Source organism: Panthera pardus, unplaced genomic scaffold (genome assembly GCF_024362965.1).
Source record: "Panthera pardus isolate Hobbes unplaced genomic scaffold, ASM2436296v1 HiC_scaffold_2, whole genome shotgun sequence".
NCBI lineage: Eukaryota > Metazoa > Chordata > Mammalia > Carnivora > Felidae > Panthera > Panthera pardus.
In genome coordinates, this window is record NW_026526765.1 from 131,975,377 (window position 1) to 131,994,964 (window position 19,588).

Consider the following 19,588-nt stretch of genomic DNA (forward strand, 5'->3'; position numbering starts at 1 on the left):
TCTTTACTACAATTTTAATGGAATCCGCAGAAGTAAACATGTGTGTTGGGCCTTTATTGTGAAATCCCTTAAGCTGTGTACAGATCTGAACCCAATCTACCTCCTATAGCTGCAGTCTTGGGAACTCTAAGTACATACTCTCATAATTCTAGTCCACTGTGGTGGCTTCTGATAAATTGCTTTCCTTGTCTTGTTTTAAGTACTTTGGCAGTGGCTTGTCAATTCAATTCAAGTCTATTCTATTCCACTTTGCAAACTATCTATTCCACCTTTCTTACCCTCTAACATCTTTCCATGGTGCCAGAATTAATTTATACCTTGAATTTTTGAACTATTGGTTCCCTTCTATTACTGCCTTCTAGGCCCAACTGAGTTATCTCTGAGATCTAACATGAACTGGATTCCACTACCATTACTGGGAACTTCACTGTTCTGAGTTATCATCATAATTTACAGTTTCATTTTTTTCTTTTTTTGCAGTGACCCAGACTAAAATCTACTTGATAAACAAAGTTTTACCCAAGTAGAGTCAGTTAACAAAGTTAATGAAAGTGTGATAAAAAGCAAAGAGTCATTATTTAATGAAAAGAAGCATTATGTCATGAATCATGACAATGCAAAAAGACAAAAACAACACTAGCCATCTTCAACAGGATCACAAGAGTTAAAAGTACACTTAATAGATCCATATTTAGTACGAGTAGTTGAAACCAAAGATGATGACAGGCAGCATAAGAAATTGACTTTATCTGTATCTTGAGATGTCTGCCAATTAGCAATGAATTCTGCAGTTTTCTAATAATCTTAAAGGTACTTAGTTATATATTAGTGTGTTGTTATATATACTTGTAATATTTAGTCGCAGACATTCCTACAAGTAGATGAACAGACTCACTTTGGCAGAGTCAACACCAAATAAACCATGGAGGGAAAAATACAGATGTAGCTCTCCTATGTGGATATGTCACTGATCCTATATGTAAAAATCAGGCAGTGGTAGGAATAGAAAGCATGAGAAGATAGGCAAATATTAGAAAGTAGTCATCATCACAAGTAAAATTAATCTGACTTAGGGGAAAAAAGGGGAAGTGGTTAGAATTACTCTCTCTCTTTTTTTAATATTTTTATTTTGAAAGAGAGACAGAGTGAGAGCAGGGGAGGGGCAGAGAGAAAGGGAGACACAGAATCCGAAGCAGGCTCCAGGCTGGCTCTAGACTGTGAGCCATTAGCACAGAGCCCGGCGTGGGACTTGAACTCATGAACCAGGAGATCATGAACTGAGCCAAAGTCGGATGCTTAACCAACTGAGCCACCCAGGCACTCCAGAATTATTCTCTTGTTGCTGTTATTCTCTTGTTTGTTTTGGCTTGTGCGGAGTGGGGAAGGTGGGGGTGGGGGGTGTTCAATTTTCATCTTTGAGTGACCAGGTAGTAGATAGTGGAAGACAACAACAGGGGACTTTGGGAAGGAAGGTAATGGGTTCAGCTTTAGATTTATTAAGTCTGAAGTGACTGTGAGACACATGAATACAAGTTACTAAACACCTGAAAAGAGAGAGGTTAGAATGGAGATTGGAACAAAGTAAGAGAGAGAAAAAAGTTTGTTTCCTTTACTGTCCCAGTCCCCATCTGTCAGTTTGCTACATCCTTATTTTCATGGTATAGTTAAATAGACTGCATGGAACATTCTAGAATGTTTCTTAAGAATCTCAGCTTCATGGTAGACTCCATCATACAAGTTAACCATTGTGTAAGAACCATGCATATTGAAGTAATCTTTTTATCAGGTTGCTTTCTTTGATGGCTTCAGGGTCTACATCAACTATGCTAAGCGCGTTTTTCATCTTCCAAATCTTGAGACGGTTTTCTACCCATATGCATGTATAAGAACAACACAGTTGACACCACACACTTCCAGTTAGTGAAGAAATTTGAAAAATGTTTAGTCATCAATGCTCACCATGTGCTCTCTATAATACCCTATACACATGGTGACAATAATGTCCACAACAGTTATGGATGACATATGGAAACCATTTCAGTAGTTGTCTGGTTAAGTTAGAGATGTCTCTAAGAATAGAGATGATCTCTATGTCCTGCTCAAATAGATCATTCTTCTTTAGTTCTATAAATCTACTTGTAACAGTGAGTCCTAGACATACTCATAGGTTTACAATAAAATGTAATGTAATATATATTAATAATGTCACTTGCCTGCTTAAAATCTTGAAAGACCACATATTGCTCCCAGGTAAAGTCCTTACCATCGAACACACAAGGAAGTACCTTCATCATCCAGGTCCATTACTACCTTTCAAAGGTTGTATCTCCCATCCACACTGCAAACATTTGGCTTCAGCTCCCCCACCTGGTGCCTTCTCCTGCCTTTATACCCCTGCATGCATTGCTCCTTTTGCCTGAAACTTGTTCTTCTCTAACCATATGTACTAAAAACTTCACACAAGTTTTTCATTTTCACACATGATCTCGTTTAATTCTGACAACAGGCCGGAGGTTTGGGTGTCACTATCCCCATTTCGTATACTGTAAATGAAGTTGCGGGGAGAGAAAGTAAGTTTTCCAAAATCACACAGCTAGGAAGTGGTAGCATTAAGTTCGTGAACACAGGCAGAGACTCCGGAGTCCATTATCATAACCTGCACCCGCTGTTCCCCTTTTTCCCCAGAGATGTAAGTCTGTCATCTTGCTGTCATCTTTGCTGCTGCTTGATCTTTGCGGCTCAGCCCCCTGATATCAGAACCTAGTTTCTTGTGTACCGAGTGTGGCAGAGTTCCCATCATGCCTCAGTATAATTACTCACTTACCAGTCTGTCTAAAATAATACATTGGTTGCCTCTTGAAAATAAGAGCTGTGACATTTAGCTCTTTATCCCTGTGATGTGACTGGTCATGCTTATGTTGCAAATAAAGAAGCTATGGTGTAAAAGTGGAAAACACCAAGGATTTCCACAAAAAATTAAAAATAGAGATATCATATCTCATATGATCTCATATGATCTCATATCTCATATCAGAGCAGTAATTCCGCCGCTACTTATTTACTCAAAAAAATGAAAAATTGAAAAGATATATCTACCCCTATGTTTACTGTAATATTACTTACAATATTTACAATAAGGAAGCAACATAAGTGTCCATCATAAAATGAATAAATAAACAAGATGGGATATATATTCAATGGACTATCACTCAGCTATAAAAAAGAATGAAATCTTGCCATTCACAACATAGACGGACCTAGAGGGCATTACACTGAGTTAAGTAAGTCAGACAGAGCAATACAAATACTATATGATTTCACATAAATGTGGAATCTTAAAAAAATAACAAAAACAAAAACAAAAACAAAACCAAAAAACCCACACCATGAACAGATTCATAAGTACAGAGAATAAGCTGGTGGTTGCCAGAGGAAGGGGGGTGGGGTGATGGGTGTAACAGGAGAAGGGGATTAAGAGGTACACACTTCTTGTTTATAAAATACATGAGTCACAGGGATGAAAATTACAGCAAAGGGAGTACAGTCAATAATACTGTACTGGCTTTGCAGCGTGAGAGATGGTAACTCCACTTATTGTGGTGAGCACTGAATAATGTACAGGTTGTCAAATCACTATGTGGTACACTTGGAGCTAGTATAACACTATAAGTCAACCATACTAAAATTAAAAAAAAAAGTTTAAGGGAACTGAAAAAGAGTACCTAGCAGGAGTGAAAGTGAAGCTATGCCTTGAACCCAGGGGGGGCCTCTGGCTCTCAATCTCATGTGCCTTCTCTATATTATTTTTTCATAGAAGAACACAACAAAGTCATCCTAAAGTATGAAGTTTCCTGTCCAGAAAAGATATTCATGAAGTCAATACACAGCTACATCCTATACCTAAGGCATTAAAAGGAGGAAGGGGAAACAGCTCAAAGATCAATGTGAATACACGGAAACTTTCTGATTCCATTGCACAAAGGCAAAGTCGAATTATACAAAGTTGAATTATGTGTTTAATATGTTAATACATCAGCCTGAAGTCATAAGGGAAGAGCTACAATTAGACATATTGGTATAAGTAAATGAAGGCTTTATTGCACACACTGCTAATTTTAAAACCATTTTCTCAATTCTGGACCTTTAAAAAGTCTGAAAGTAGGCAAACTCAGTAGATCACCCAACCGATAGTTTGACACTCCGTGCCTGTGCTTGACCTAAATAGGTCAAATGATACAGAACAGTCATGCCTTAAAAAAAAAAAAAAATAGAAACCTTATGAGCAATGTTTGTCAAACATGAACTGTGTATTTGTGCCTTATAAAACTATTAAAATTAAGAATTTTCTAGAAATCTTTTCTCTGTGGACCATAGCACACAAAGCCTTGTTTGTGTCATCCTGTACATGAGTAATTAGAACAGCTGGAGCTGACTACGATTTGAAAGTTGCACAGCGCAGATATTTGGTATAACCCATACAAGACAATTTCCTTAAATGGACTAAATCCAAGTTGTTGCTATCATTCCTCAACACAAGAGCCTTTCTTTGGCTTGTTCGTAATGCTATGACTTCTGTTGAGCAGTTTTATCTCCTTTGTGCCTGTATTTCTTAGAACAGAGAAGAAGGATGTGTTTCACTTAAATTGGCTCGATCATGTACAGCAAATAGTGTGGCACAGAGGTAGGTGCACTTAGGCCCTTTTGAAGATGATTCCCATTCAGACTGATACCATGAGCTTTCACGAGGGAAACAGAAGTCACACATTAATTTGAGATAAATATATTTAAACAGAAATATATTACAATTCTTTCTGAATCTGAACACCCCAAACGAGCAATGATATGAACATCCTATCACCTCTGCAAATGTTACTGACTGTCACAAGTCATATACCTAAACTAGCCTCAAATACCATAACCAATTTTAGATTTGGTATCTTGGCAATAACCACACTCACACCTAATTTTAAATGTGCAAGTCAAGTTTTTATGTCTTTACACCAAAACTTCTTCAATAAATTCCTATTTCCTCAGATCCTAACTGGAAATATTTCTTGTATCAGTGAATAGTCACTGAGATGTCTGGATTAGATGTGTAAAAATTTTTCCTAGGGACACTTCTAATTATTTTTTGAAAGCTGGCTATGGCTTTCAGGTCTTCCTTACATAATAGAAATCATTCATTTTCCTTACCGTTCCTGCTAACACACATACCTCTGCCAAAGGAAGTAAGAAAGCGGACAAAACAGTCAGCCCCATTTTATTTCTGTGAAGAACTGGCAGACAAACAAACAGAGACTAGGATTTGATGGCTGGAAATGTTTATGAGCTTCTGAAAAGTCCAGATTTAAGGTATTTTGATACTGAGAGCAAATTCAAAGAAATAAATCTTTACCCTTCTTCTTATTACACTGTTAATTTTAACCTCCAAGATGATTTTTACTTGGGTCAAACAGGAAAAGAAAAGAAAAAGAAAAAGAAGAAAGAAGTAAAAGAGGCATCTGGTCAAAGGAAAGAGATAGCTATGATGTTCTCAAAGAGGTGGACTAAAATAAGGCCATGAGCTCACAGTATTCAGTTTCAGAAGATCTCGAATTCTCTCGGTATCATTTCTGTGCCAATGAGGTGAATAGCATACTACAAGGAACACTTCACAATTCAAGAGAGATGCATGTTATGTATTAATCTCTGAACCCTTGTGAATTTCCATTTTTTGACATTAAAATGTAGTACTTTGTAGAAAACTAAAAGAGAAGTCTAAAATAGATACGTTTAATTGTTATTAACCGAAGAGACTCCGCATTTTGAGCAAGTATAAAACTAGAAGAGTGATGGATGAACAGAGGGACAGACGGATGGACAGATGGAAGAAAAGGAAGAAAAACAATTTAGTGTATTCATCTCACGTTGCATATTTGTTAAACCCCTTTCAGGAGAAGGCATTACCTGAAATGATACCACAGTAATGACTGTGAGGAGCTGACTTCTCTGTGACTTTTTCCTCCATGGACCTTTTCTGCCTATATACACGGTGTGGGTGACCCGTTATGGCCATTGTATCATTGAGTGGTTCAATAAATATGAAGTCCTCATTGAGCTGTATAAATCCCATCTGGAATATATAACATAAAAAGATATATAAGAAATACTATTTGAATAAATTACTTTCTAGGCTTTCCTACCCACACACACTCTATTTTCTTTCACATATGTGCATACATTCTTCTAGTGAAGCTATTTCAGCAACCCGACTAATAAGGTAACTGTCTTCCCATGTTATTACTTCATCTTTACATACTTTATTGTGCTAGCATAAACTTCATTTAGTTAGACTTAGCCTGTGTGGGTGGGAGGCTAGATGCCAGCAACAGATGCACAGTAAAAATTCTGGAATGTTAAAGGCTCACTTTGGGAGACCCATGGGGTCACTTACATGTAGGCATGTACAGAAGAGCAATACAGTTTTTAATTGCATGCACCACACTGTCCAACATTTCAATAATCACTATTTAATAAAGTAATTCATGTAACATGTCAAAGCAAATGCAGGGGACACAGCATTGAAAGTATCGTATAAAATATTCTTAAAGGCTTCTACTAAACATTTTTAAAACCTCTGAACAGTAAATTACAGAAAAAAAATGAATCACTTACATAAGCATGTTTCATTTCATATAATGCCATGTTTTTAAACTTAGCCAATTGTGGACAGAGGGCTAAAAACTGTAAAATACGTTATTATCAATAAAAAGAACTTACAGCAAGTAGGTATCCTTTTATTATATTGAAGCTAAGCCTAGTCATTTCTTTCCTTCCTTTTTTAGAACATAAATTTATATTATAACTAGGAAAATATTCCACACAGAACATATGACTTGACCTTTTCCATTTTTATTATTTTACTCTACTGTAATATATATTACTTGTATAAAATACATATGATACATATATTTGACCATTCTGTTAACTCTTTAGTAAACAGTTTTGACGAAATAATCCCTCGGAACCTGCATTGTTCACACCCAATCTGCTATCAAAGTTCTTAATTCTGTTTTGCATTGATCATATAAAAATCACATACAGTTCATTTCAATTTGATCCACTAGAACTAGCACAGTAATAATATACTTACTTCTTCAGATATAGTAATTCTTCTAAACTGAATATTAAGAAAAATTGAACCTACACTAAAAAAGTATCTTTTCTTTAAAAGCACAGAAGAGACTTTTTCTCTTGTTTTAATTATTAAAGTGTATTGCATCTTCTCTACCGGAAGACCAGGGGATTGCTAATATGCTATCTCATTTTATTCTATACCAAATTGATGTTACAAGACACCTTAAGAATAATCTAAAAATACTTCTCACTTTTTTACTGCATTTTTATAACACCAATAAAAATCTCAAGTATTAGAATAATAGTTCCATCACCTCTATCTGTCCCCTTCTCTTTTTCTGTTTCTCCTTCTCCTTCTCTCCTTTACACACACACACACACACACACACACACACACACAGGCTGGAGGTGGGGATAATGGGGAAAAGATTTACTGTGATGATTCTTGTAAAATGTCAGGCACATATCATACACTTGGGGCATTTGTTATGTAATTTTAATATGACTTCCAATGAGTCCTTTTATTTTCCACACATGGTTTCATTGTCTCACATGTAAAACTAGGTTGAATTTTAAAGTAATTACAAGAAATCCAAACAAATTTTCCTCGGAACCTAATGTGATAGAAAAAAAGGACAATAACAAATATTTAAAACTCGAAACAATAATCACTAAAGATGTAGGAGTACATCTACACATGGGTGGAGGATGGATCACGGTATATATTGATCCACACTGTGAAAACACAAAAATATCCTACTCTTATCTCATATCAGTATGCTTCTGAGGTTCAGTCAGTACTGAAGGTCACTAATAAAACAGTGTGGCTGATGATTAAAACAGTAAGTATTATGATGCTCACTTAGAACATCTCAAGTAAACATGCTGAATTTCCCTAAATCATAAATTTATAATCTGATATTCTTTCAAAAGGTTATAAGTATTAGATTTAAAGCAATAAATCAAATAAATTTAACTGCATACTATCATATAACATTTAATGACTTGCAAAAGTAGATTTTGGACTTAAGATTATTCGGATTCATAGTCTACTACTAGCTAAATAACTCTGATAAAGGTACAGTGATTTTATCTATACAACAGCCCCATAGGGTCATCTGGAACATTCACTTTTGAAAAGCCCATGTAATGCTCCTTTCATAGGATCTGAGACTGGGTAACCACTCAATAAATGTCCACCATAATTTTTATTTCATTAATTAGAATAACCAGAATAGGGCGCCTGGGTGGTGCAGTCGGTTAAGCGTCCGACTTCAGCCAGGTCACTATCTCAGGGTCCGTGAGTTCGAGCCCCGCGTCGGGCTCTGGGCTGATGGCTCGGAGCCTGGAGCCTGTTTCCGATTCTGTGTCTCCCTCTCTCTCTGCCCCTCCCCCGTTCATGCTCTGTCTCTCTCTGTCCCGAAAATAAATAAAAAACGTTGAAAAAAAAAAAAAAGAATAACCAGAATAAATCAAAACATCCAAACATTTGACTGTGAACTGAAGACCTCAAGAGTCCAAGGAATCAAAATTGACTCACCTTTGTATCCCCATATTACCATGTTAAATATTTTCTAAAATAGAATTTTTTAACATGGGATTTGGAAACCTCTTCATAACAGAATTATCTACCGTGTTAGAACTTTATCTCTAGGCATTTTTAAAAATGAGAAGGCTACTTTGGAAAAGGAAAAAAAAAACGTTGGAATAATTATAAATGGTGACTCACTCATTCAATACATATTTACTGTCTGACTACAGTGTGCCAGACTCAGTTCAGTCCAGGGAAGATTTAGCACCAAGTGCTTAGTGTTCTTTCTGCAGGGAAGGAATTTCTATCTGAGACGAGAATACTATCCTACAGCAAAGGGAATGCTCTAATGACTTACATTAAAGCAGAATTAAAAAAGTCTTGAGGTTTTCTGTGTCACCACAAAAGCCTCACTTTCTCACTAACCGAACAGAAATGCATATCTACGCTGTGATTTTACAAGCCATGGGAGAACACGAATCTCTATTAACCTCTGGGCACCAGGGCCCCTGTGTTCGACAATCCACAACGATGCAGCAATCACCGTAGTGCAAGCATTGTCCTTTCGGTTTTAGGAGGAAAGAAAACAGTATGTGAACGAATATCGCACGGCAAAACATCTAAGATAAATGCAAGCTTTATAAGCATTTTTCTCCCAGATTGCTCTTAGATTTTTCAAAATGATTTTCCCTATTCTGAGACACTTCACACAAAATTTGGAAATGAAATTAAGTTTAACAGGTGTCCCTTACCTTATTTCTGTCATCATGTGCATATTCTCGTATGGTGGCATCTGTTCTTTTGTCATCGAATGTTATCTTTCATTTCACAATTTAGCAAGAATTTCAGTATTTTGCAAATTTACCATCACTTACATTAAATCAGTTACCGCTCATTTCTTTTCTTACTAGTTCTGACATTTTATTGTTCTCTTTAGATGCCTCTGTGCTTTATTAAATAAACAACCAATCATACTGATCTCCATGTAGATGCTTTGACATTGTCACTAAATTCTAATCACAACATGAAATTTGATTTGGTTCATGTGCCAAATACACTGTTGGTGAATTGCTTCAATTAACCAGTATAAATGTTTCATGTGTTCAAATTCAAGTTAATTACGGTCTATTAAATAGATCCCAAAACTCTAATGTAAGCATAACTTAAAAACAACTTAAAGGGGTGCCTGGGTGGCTCAGTCAGTTGAGCATCAGACTCTTGATTTTGGCTGAGATCATGATCCCAGGATCGTGGGATGGAGACCCGTGGGGCTTCATGCTGAGCATGGACCCTGCTTAAGATTCTCTCTCCCTTCCCTCCTTGACACAGGCACTTGTGCACACACACACACACACACACACTCTTGCTTCAGAAGAAGAAGAAGAAGAAGAAGAAGAAGAAGAAGAAGAAGAAGAAGAAGAAGACAGAGAAAGAATAATTAGATAGCAACATTTTCTAGGTAATGTTTTCTAGGTAAGCTTTCAATGGACTGGCTTAAATTTGTGTGAGGTTCATACTGCATTTTGTGAGTCTTTGATAATGTCCTATTTTAAAAAGTATAGAGTATACCATAAGAACTCAATAGCATAATTGTTAAAGGACATGAGGAATGTCATAATAATCATCATAATTTCAGGATATCAGAAGAGCCTTGAGTGATAGCAGAATCTGGATAAGATGAGGGCAAGGTTGCTCCCTAGGAGAGGAGATATTAGGAACAAAGAAAAAGAGGATGTGGAGTCTAGCTAACAGTTAAGGAGACGCCTGGCTTGTGCAGAGATGTGGGAAAATGTAGCCAAAAAACAAGAGGAACCCATATAACTGAAAACATCAAATGACAAATTTCTTAACAGGAAAGTCCGAGTCCTGAGGTTCTGAGGATGATTACTGTCTGACCATAGGTATAGTGGTGAATTAGTGAGATACTGAAAGAGGCACATGTTTTCTTTCTAAACAGCCGTTAGAGAAAATGCTGAAAAGACGTGGCATCATGATATGCTTGTAAAAACACTGCAGACAAACATCTGGTGCTCTACATGACCTGAACTTTGGCTTTATTCCCTTAAGTATCTTCTTGTATGGCAATGGTATAGTATGTATCTTAGTAAGTAAATAAAGCATCATATAGTCCAGAGTGTAAGCATTTGGATTGATGTAAGTTGAAACTTTCTTGAAAAAATGTCATCTTCAATATTACTATGAATAGGAGCGATTTTTCATGCATTTGTGTACTCAACACACACACGCAAGTCTATGAAAATACACTTATGACATCTTATCTATCCTATTGTCTTAAAATACTACCCTTCTCTTCCTGACTCTATTCTTTTGATGTTTCCCCTTTACGCCCACAGGGGGAAACTGTAAATCCTTAATGAAGATATATAAGGTATAAAAGGTCATGATAAACTCTTGCCTACCTCTCCACCTTTATTTTTACTACTTAAACTTTATATATAACCATAACAAACACATTTTAACTGTGTGAACAAAGTACATTTTAACAGTTTTCATCATACGTTTTAGTTGTATGCTCATAACTTGGTACAGTGCACATGCTGCTTTCTCTTTCCAGAAAGTCCTCTTGGTTGTTTCTTACAACCCAGCCAGTCCTGTCCTCTCTTCAAAGTAATCCTTGCCTCCCTGATCCACTTCTACACTGTACGTTTCCCGTTGTTCCACTATTAAGTCCACTCTGGTTACGGTTTTCGTGTGTCTTTGATCAGACCACGAACTACTCTGGGGGAAGGCTTTGGGCATAGTGCTCGGCATCACAAGGCCTGGTACACAGCAGGAGCTCAGGAATGTTGCCTTTAACTCAATATATTATTCCTTTTTGAGATTAAAAGAAAGCACATCCACTCACTGTTCTCAACAGCATCTACTCCATTGACTCCACTTGTAACTCCATCTGAGGGGAAGTCACTACTTGATTTCTCCCCTCTGGCATTCCCAATGTTGCCTTCCTTGGGAGCCCAAGTTCTATCTTTAGGAAAAGCTCTCATGTGACCACATTGTTAACATTATTCTGTTTTCTTTCCTTGCCAAAGAGCTTCAGAAAGCATCGTAAAACTACGAAGGTAGAAGGAAACTTAGAAATCATCCGGCCATCGCTGGAGTTTTAAAATCAAGAAAACCAAGACTGAGAGATGTTGCACAATGTGCAGAGAATCACACAGAGAGTTCATGTGAGTGTCAGGACTGGAATCTAACGCTCCCAATTTCCAACTTTGTTTTTGGTTTTAATACATCTTTCTAAATTTGCTTGCTACCTGCATTCTAGTTTCCCCCACTGAACTCTGGAAATTGTTCTGAGGCCACCCACAATTTCCTGTCCTTTGTTCTCCTCTCTAAGGCATTTGACCCTTGACCATTTTTCTCCTCCACGAATATTACATTGCTGTAGCTCTCTTCTCTAGCAACTGTTTCTGTTTCCTTAAACAGGTCATGGTCCTCACTCCAAGGCAGGTCTTTGGTCAGCAACTGCTATCTTCATTTATCCCTCCCAAAGGTTTTAGAACACCCTCTACAGAGACAATACCCAAATCCCCAAACCTCTTCTCAGCCCAATGCTTCCATATGAGAGCCACGCCCCTCTTTGCTCACTTCTCACTATCTCTCTTGAGATGTCTGATGGTTCTCCCAAACCAGGGCCTGTCTCTGAGTTTGTATCTCTGTTCATGACTCCAACTTTTTTCTAGTTACCGAAACTGAAAAAATTGAGTCCTTTCTCTTCTCTTTTCAAACTTCTTTTAAAATAGGTAGAAGAAAACAACAATAGAAGAAACTAATACGCTTGTGTATCAGACACTGTATATGCTTGATTTCATCTAATCAAATAGCAAGCTTGTGACACATATGCTAGCCTCACCGGTTTTACTGAAAAAAGTGAGTTTCAAAAAGATTTATTGTGTCCCAAGGTCACAAATCAGTATGTGGTGAAGACAGGATTGAAACAAAAGACGGCCTTTGTGAGGCTATCTGAGGAAGCCTAGGCCCTGCCATACGACTATTATTCCAAACAACTCTCATCTTTAAAACATTTTGCACTGAGGATTTGACATCAAGCACAACACCTCACAATTGGGAGACGTCCAACATTTGATATCCATAGTGAGGCCAGGCCCCATCCCTTACAAAGCAGAAGACAGATATACTACATTAGGCTCTGAACTTTATCTTGAGCTGACTATTTAATATGATGAGACATATAAGCTGCCGAAGGCACAGGGGCTTTCTGAGTGGGCTGAGGGTTCCACCTCCAGGCCTCCTTCAGTGCTATGTGCCCAATGACTCCCAACACCCCCAAGGCAGATATAGGGACAATATTTCAACGTGTTAAGGTTTTAGTTTTTCTTTCCTTCTTCCTTTGTTTTACAACTCTCTTTTCTATTTTTGTTCTTCAAACGTCTCTTGATTATAAAACCAGAACTTTTAAATAGCAGAACATTTAAAATATATAATTAAAAAAAGAAAATCATTGTCCCAAATCCCATCATACAGAATTACACAGGTATGTGTGTGTGTGTGTGTGTGTGTGTGTGTGTGCATTTCTAGTCTATTAACATACATACAGACACACAAGTATATATGTGGGCATGCACCTGTGTGTATGCATAGATGTGCCTCTACACATGCATACATGTGTTAAAGTTTTATAATCTCCTTTATTTTTCCATTTAAGAACAGCTTAATAGCTATTTTGTTTCTTAACGGCATTAAGCAATCTCTAAAGTCCTGGCTTTTAACTGCTGAATAACAGTGTATCCTCTAAATATATCATAATTTTATTATCTATTCATTCATTGGACCCTCTATTCAAAAATTCTTATGAACATTGACTTTATTTAGCCAGAGGTCAGGGGGCAGCTGTGATCCAGGCTGGCAAGACTTGTCACCAACTTACATATACTCCAGGAAGGGATACAATTTGCTATTTACTCAACTGGGTCAAAGTAACACACACAATTGCTCTATCACTATTAATAAGATTTACATTGACAGTTTATACACTTATTTATGTCTGTGTTCTATTTCACACACACAAAAAAACAAGGTTCAAATATAGCCTGGAAGTATACCCCCCAGATACCTAAGGGACAAAGCAGAAACTGAAAGTGACCATCTGAAGAAGATGAATTAGTCCTCTTCAAAGGGTAGATATGAGAGATCCAGAGAGACTGAGGAGCATCTCTGAAGAGGACAGCCTCCCCAAAACCCACAAATGTGGCCCAGGAGAGACGGGAAGTCACCATGTTACGCACTTGTCAAACATAATGCTCAGCACCACTATCGCATGACACAATTACAATGCCATGACACCGTCACCATACCATGACACCACTGGTCACCCAAACATACTCCGCCTTCCCTCCTCCCTTACGGTTACTGTCCTAGAGGAGCCAGAGGAAGCTCAGTGCACTGAGCAGGAGGAATGGAAGTCCTAGGTGGGGAAATAACAAGGACTCTTGACTTCACTCCCCCTTCTTCACTGCTTGTGATTAGCTCTAAGCAAGCCACCATGTGAAGGGCATGGGGCAGGGAGATTTTAACTTTAAATCAATTTAGATGGTTTAATGCTTTGAGTGTGAATATTTTAATTACCAGACTTTTTGTGACTAAATTTACCAAGTGACTTCTCACACCCTAAGAGTGAACAACACCAGAAAGAAGACGGGGCGGGGGGAAGGGGGGAACAACAACCACCCCCCATGTTCATTATGATATCCTTAAGTCCTATTTGGTCAATGAGAAGTTAATTGTGTACAGTAGGAATTCAGGGGCCAAGTATTACAAGGGTTAGAGAGTGATGTGGAGAATGTCTTTTGGGTGAGGTGACATCTGAGCAGAGATCTAAATATGAGAGTTGGCCAGGCCAAGTTATAGGGGAGAAGATTCCAAGCAGAAGGAGAAACAAAGATCCTGAGATGGGACTGACATAGCATGTGTACGGAAAAGCAAGGTTACTAGGGCTGGAGCAGAGAGATCCCCAGGAAAATAATGACTGGAAAGGAACCCGAGACATTCCATGGCAGTATCACTTATCTGATTCATATTCAAAAATAAACCCTGATGAAATCCTCCTGTGGTTTGTAGACTATCTATCTTTTCTGGGACACTGGTTACAGATTTTACTACGGGATGCTTCATGATGAACTTCTATGCTGAGTACTTTCAACAGTCGTATTTCATCTCCGGAATAATTACACAGAAATACATTTCACTCCCACAAATGAAAGAAAAATATGCATTCTCTCCCACTTTATTGAAAACCATTGCCCTCCTCTAACTTTTCCCCATAGTTTGACAGAGATAGGGATTTTAAAACAGTTTCAAAATGTTCCTTTTTTTATTTATTTCAATCCCAGTTAGTTAGCATATAGTGTAATAGTGGCATTAGGAGTAGAATTTAGTGATTCGTCACTTACATATAACACCCAGTGCTCATCCCAACAAGTGCCTTTCTCAATGCTCATCACCCATGTCCTTTTTGACTCCATTACAGATAAAGAACATCATAAGTAAGATTATAAACAGAAGCTGTTCTACGTTGAAGATGTGAAAAGTAGTAAGAATCGTACCACTTTTTTTGGTATAAATGGTATAAAGACGAAAGTGAATGCTCCATCCTAACATTTAAGTGTCCAAAATGGGTAACTTTTTGTTATTAGGATGGTTAGCTCAGTTCTCATTTTCTAGTCTAATTTTTGCTTATATCAAGAAAAGCCATTAATTTGGTTTTCATATACTTTCCAATATTCATTCACTTTAATGAATTTTAAATTAATCCCTTGGGATTTCTATGGATTCTTTAAGCATGCAAAAAAGGAAGTTGAGAAACAGTGAGCAAACTCAGTTTTAAATCTACTTCTAAACTTATGTATCAGTCCGGCCAAAAGCTGTTATGTTCTACTGTATCTTCCTGATGATTATTTAGTATTTGTTGTAAATGTACCTACTGAACACCTGTCCCATGACAGTATGCAAGGCACTGAAGATTCAAACTGAAAAGAGATTTAATCCCTGGCTTCATGGACCTCATCCATTAGGGGGAAAGACAGAAAAAATCAGGCATTCAGACAAATGTACTTAAGAAATTGAAACAGTGAAAAGTAGCATTGAAGAAACAAACACAGATCTAAGAGAAATAAAGCAGAGACTGAGTTGCTAGAGAGAGTGGCCCATTATGACCTTTCTAAGGAGCAGACATTGGAGACAAGACACAGAGGAGCCAGCTGTATGAAAAAGACTGTAAGCAAGAGAAGACTGGTGTATTTAAAGCAGCAGATACCATCATACATGAAGACTATGACCCTGGAATACACATGAGAGGAGTCCAATAGATTGACTTGGTGTTTATAAAAGCATATACTTTTTAACTGTTGTTTATAACAACATATGTTTGTGCTCCATGTTTATGTCACAGTAAAACATATTTTAAAAATGAAAACCAAAGGATAAATAATGTAACAGTATTACTTAGCAATAAAGAGGCAAGGAACGTACTAAAAGAATGTTGAAAGAGGTTGAAATGCTCAACACTTGCTGGGGAGGCCACTGCTGTAATTAAAGCAATAAATAATGGTGGCATTAGTGAAAAGTCTATCAGTGAGGAGGGCCTAGAGATGAGCCAGGCCACCGTTAAAGAATCGACGGGGAGATTGAGGCAGTGGCAGGAGTCACAGACAAATAATGATAGCAACAAAAGCAGAACAGAGGGTTGTCAGGGCATAATTCATGGAGAGCTCTGAAGACTATGATAAGACATTTAGATTTTATTTGAAATGTAATTGGAAGCAAGGGACAGTGGATGGCATGTTTAGATAGAAATTTTTCAAGAAAGCCATTCCTGTTCTTTTTTTAGAAAACATATTATAAGAGGGCGCCTGGGTGACTCAGTCGGTTAAGCATCTGACTTTGGCTCAGGTCATGATCTTGCGGTCCGTGAGTTCGAGCCCCGTTCAAGCCTGCTTCATATCTGTGCCTCCCTCTCTCTCTCTGCCCCTCCCTTGTTCGCATTCTGTCTCTCTCTCTCTAAAATAAATAAACAAAAAAAATTTAATAAAAAAAAGAAAACAAATCATAGGGTGACAAGAGTAGAATCAGGAAGCCCAGTTAAAATCAGTTATCACAATTAGTAGAATCAGGAAGACCAGTTAAAATCAGCTATCACAGTTCAAGCACAAGCCTATGGTGACTAGAGCAAAAAAGCAACACACGGTGGCTGAACTAAGAATGTGCAGAAAAGTAAATACATTTGAGATGAATTTTAGATACTCATACAAACCGGAGGGCAACCACTCAAATGTGTTAACGGTTTAGATGTTGGGATATGGAGGGACAATAACACAGGGAACTAAGGATGACTTCAGAGTTTCTGGCTTAAGTAATCCAGAATGGGAGATACAGGTCTGTAATTGACATGTAAATGTAAGTACTAAGGCTAAAACAGATTTTAGGAGCAGAGATTCCAAGTTTCTGATGGGATCTTATTAGATGTGATACATCTGTGACACATCCAAGTAGAGAAATCAAGTAGACAGTTGGAGTATGGAGTTTAGTGCACAGTTTTGAGCTGGAGACATATGTCTGAGAGCTATCAACATAAAGATAATCTTTCAATCCATAGGGAGGAGTGATGTTACCCAGAAAGGGAGTATAGAGAAAGGGCAAAAGAGAGCCTAAAACCAAACCCAAAGGACCCTAACACTGGGAAAGAGAGAAGGAATCAGCAAAGGAGACTGAAGAGGAAGGGCCAGTGAGCTTAGAAGAAAAGTAGAAGCTTGTCGATTTTTTGAAATAAGAATTAACCCTTTCTAGAAGTGGCTTCAAAAGAAAAAAGCCTGGGTGGCTCAGTGGGTTAAGCGTCCAACACAGTTGGTGAGTGACAGCTGAGAGCCTGGAGCTTGCTTCAGTTTCTGTGTCTCCTTCTCCCCATTCAGCTACCCCACTCATGCTCTGTCTCTCTCTCTCCCAAAAATAAACAAACATTAAAAAAAAAGAAAAAAGACAGGAATAAGCTCTCGTTCAGTTCACTCCAAAGAAACTACTGCCCTCACCCACACTGCTCAGGTTGAAAATGTAGGAGTTCTACACAAGATGGTCAAACACATGTGCTCATGTTTCTTTTAAATTCAACAGCAAAAACCAAGTGGAAAAACACTCCCCTGCCTACATCAGTCAGGGTTCCCCCAAAGCCTAACAACATGACTTTTGTTTTGTAGCAAATAAGAGAATTTTACATGTTTCATTTTGTTGAGTCATGAGGAGAATTTGAGTTTGTTAACTAACTCTGCTTGCCCTATGGAGGTTTTTGAAGTTGGCTTCCAGCTTGCGGCTCACCCTAGCACTTAATGAGCTGGCGCGTATAGTCAGTGGTACACCTAGTTGTTAAAGGGTTAGTCACTTGGTGATTGTGCAGACCCACTCACCATGGTGATGAGCCCTCACTTATCTCATGCGATTCCAGCCCAGTTATGTGCTTCAAGCGCGACCGAATGAGACCACTGAGGAAGCTGCACAGCTGTGATGTGGGGAAGCACTCATCACTGCCAGGTCTTACTGGTGACCTCACAATTAACGGAGATGTTGCCAACCTCCTACATACCCCCAGGGAGTGGATGCGAATTCAGTTTACCATGGAAACAAGATGAGTGGAGCAAACTACTCAAGGGCCCTCCAATGGTACTCACAGACATGGAAAATGTGCTGCAACTTCTCTTCCGGATTCAACTAAAGGTCAAATAAATAAAATAATGAATGTATTTGACATTTACTGAGTGCATACGATGCATCAGCTAATGTGCCAGATGAAGGAAATACAGCAGCGTACTGAACGTTTTCAAACAGACAGTCTTAAGTATCTTTGATAAGACACACAGTCTCCAAATTACAACGGTTCGATTTAGGATTATACAGCTTGACGATGGTGCAGAAGTAAGGAGCGTTCAGGAGAAACCATACCCCACGTTCTGAATTTGGATCTTTTCCTGGGCTGGCGACATGCATATGACGCTCTCCAGTGAGGCCAGACAGCACGAGGAACCACAGGGACCCGTCAGCCACGCCATCCCAAGGGTAAACAACCAACGTGCCTACAACCATTCTGCACCCACAGAACCATTCTGTTTTTCACTTTTAGTACACTATTTAATAAATCACATGAGAGAATCAACATAATATTACAAAATACAAACTTTGTATTAGATTTTTTTATTTTTATTTTATTTTATTATGTATGTATGTATGTATGTATGTATGTATTTATTTATTTATTTTCCCAAGTGGAGGTGTTCTGAACATATTTAAGGTAGGCTAGCTTAAATGATGATGTTCGGGAGGTTAAGTGTACTAAATGCATTTTTGACTCATGACGTTTTCAATTTATGAAGGGTTTATCAGGATGCAACCCCATCACACATCAAGTTGTCCTTCTGATTTTAAGTCATCCTTCTCATTTGCATGCACATCAGCAAAGTGTGTTATTATTTTTCCATTTAGGATCCACAGGAAAATCAAATATTCTCTCCCACTCCCATTTTGAATGGCATGAAGTAATATCTAAGAAATTATATTGGTGTTTTACCCTCCCACAGGGAAAAATAAATCTTGTACCAAAAATGTTCTTCTTTACATGGCTGTTTCTTACCCTCAAGATGCCCGAATGCCAATCTGGGACTCAGCAATGCTAAAAGAAAACATTTGAGTGTCTTTCCTCCCCACCTTTCCCTACCCACTCTTTAGTCCTATCAGTGAGAACACAGGCTCAAAAAGCTACTGTAATTATCAGGCTGACTTAAAAGAGGTTACTTTAAGAGGTCATACATCTATAGAGCTGAAAAGGTATGGTATGAAACAGGAAATCCAATGCACTCTGCATATACCAAGCCACATCAGGAAGATTATGTCCATGCATCACGTCTTAAAAAAGACATTTATAAA

At 38.0% G+C, this 19,588-nt stretch overlaps 1 protein-coding gene across 5 annotated transcripts in view; it reads right to left on the reverse strand.

The window, feature by feature from the left end:
• Positions 1 to 19,588, reverse strand: part of ADAMTS19 (ADAM metallopeptidase with thrombospondin type 1 motif 19) — a 237,443-nt gene that overhangs the window by 184,226 nt on the left and 33,629 nt on the right. For all 5 annotated transcript variants that reach the window (XM_019422109.2, XM_053907517.1, XM_053907518.1 and 2 more), the window contains exon 3: positions 5,947 to 6,112. In XM_019422109.2, coding sequence (XP_019277654.1) covers positions 5,947 to 6,112 — 166 coding nt within the window. The remainder of the gene's footprint in view (positions 1 to 5,946; positions 6,113 to 19,588) is intronic.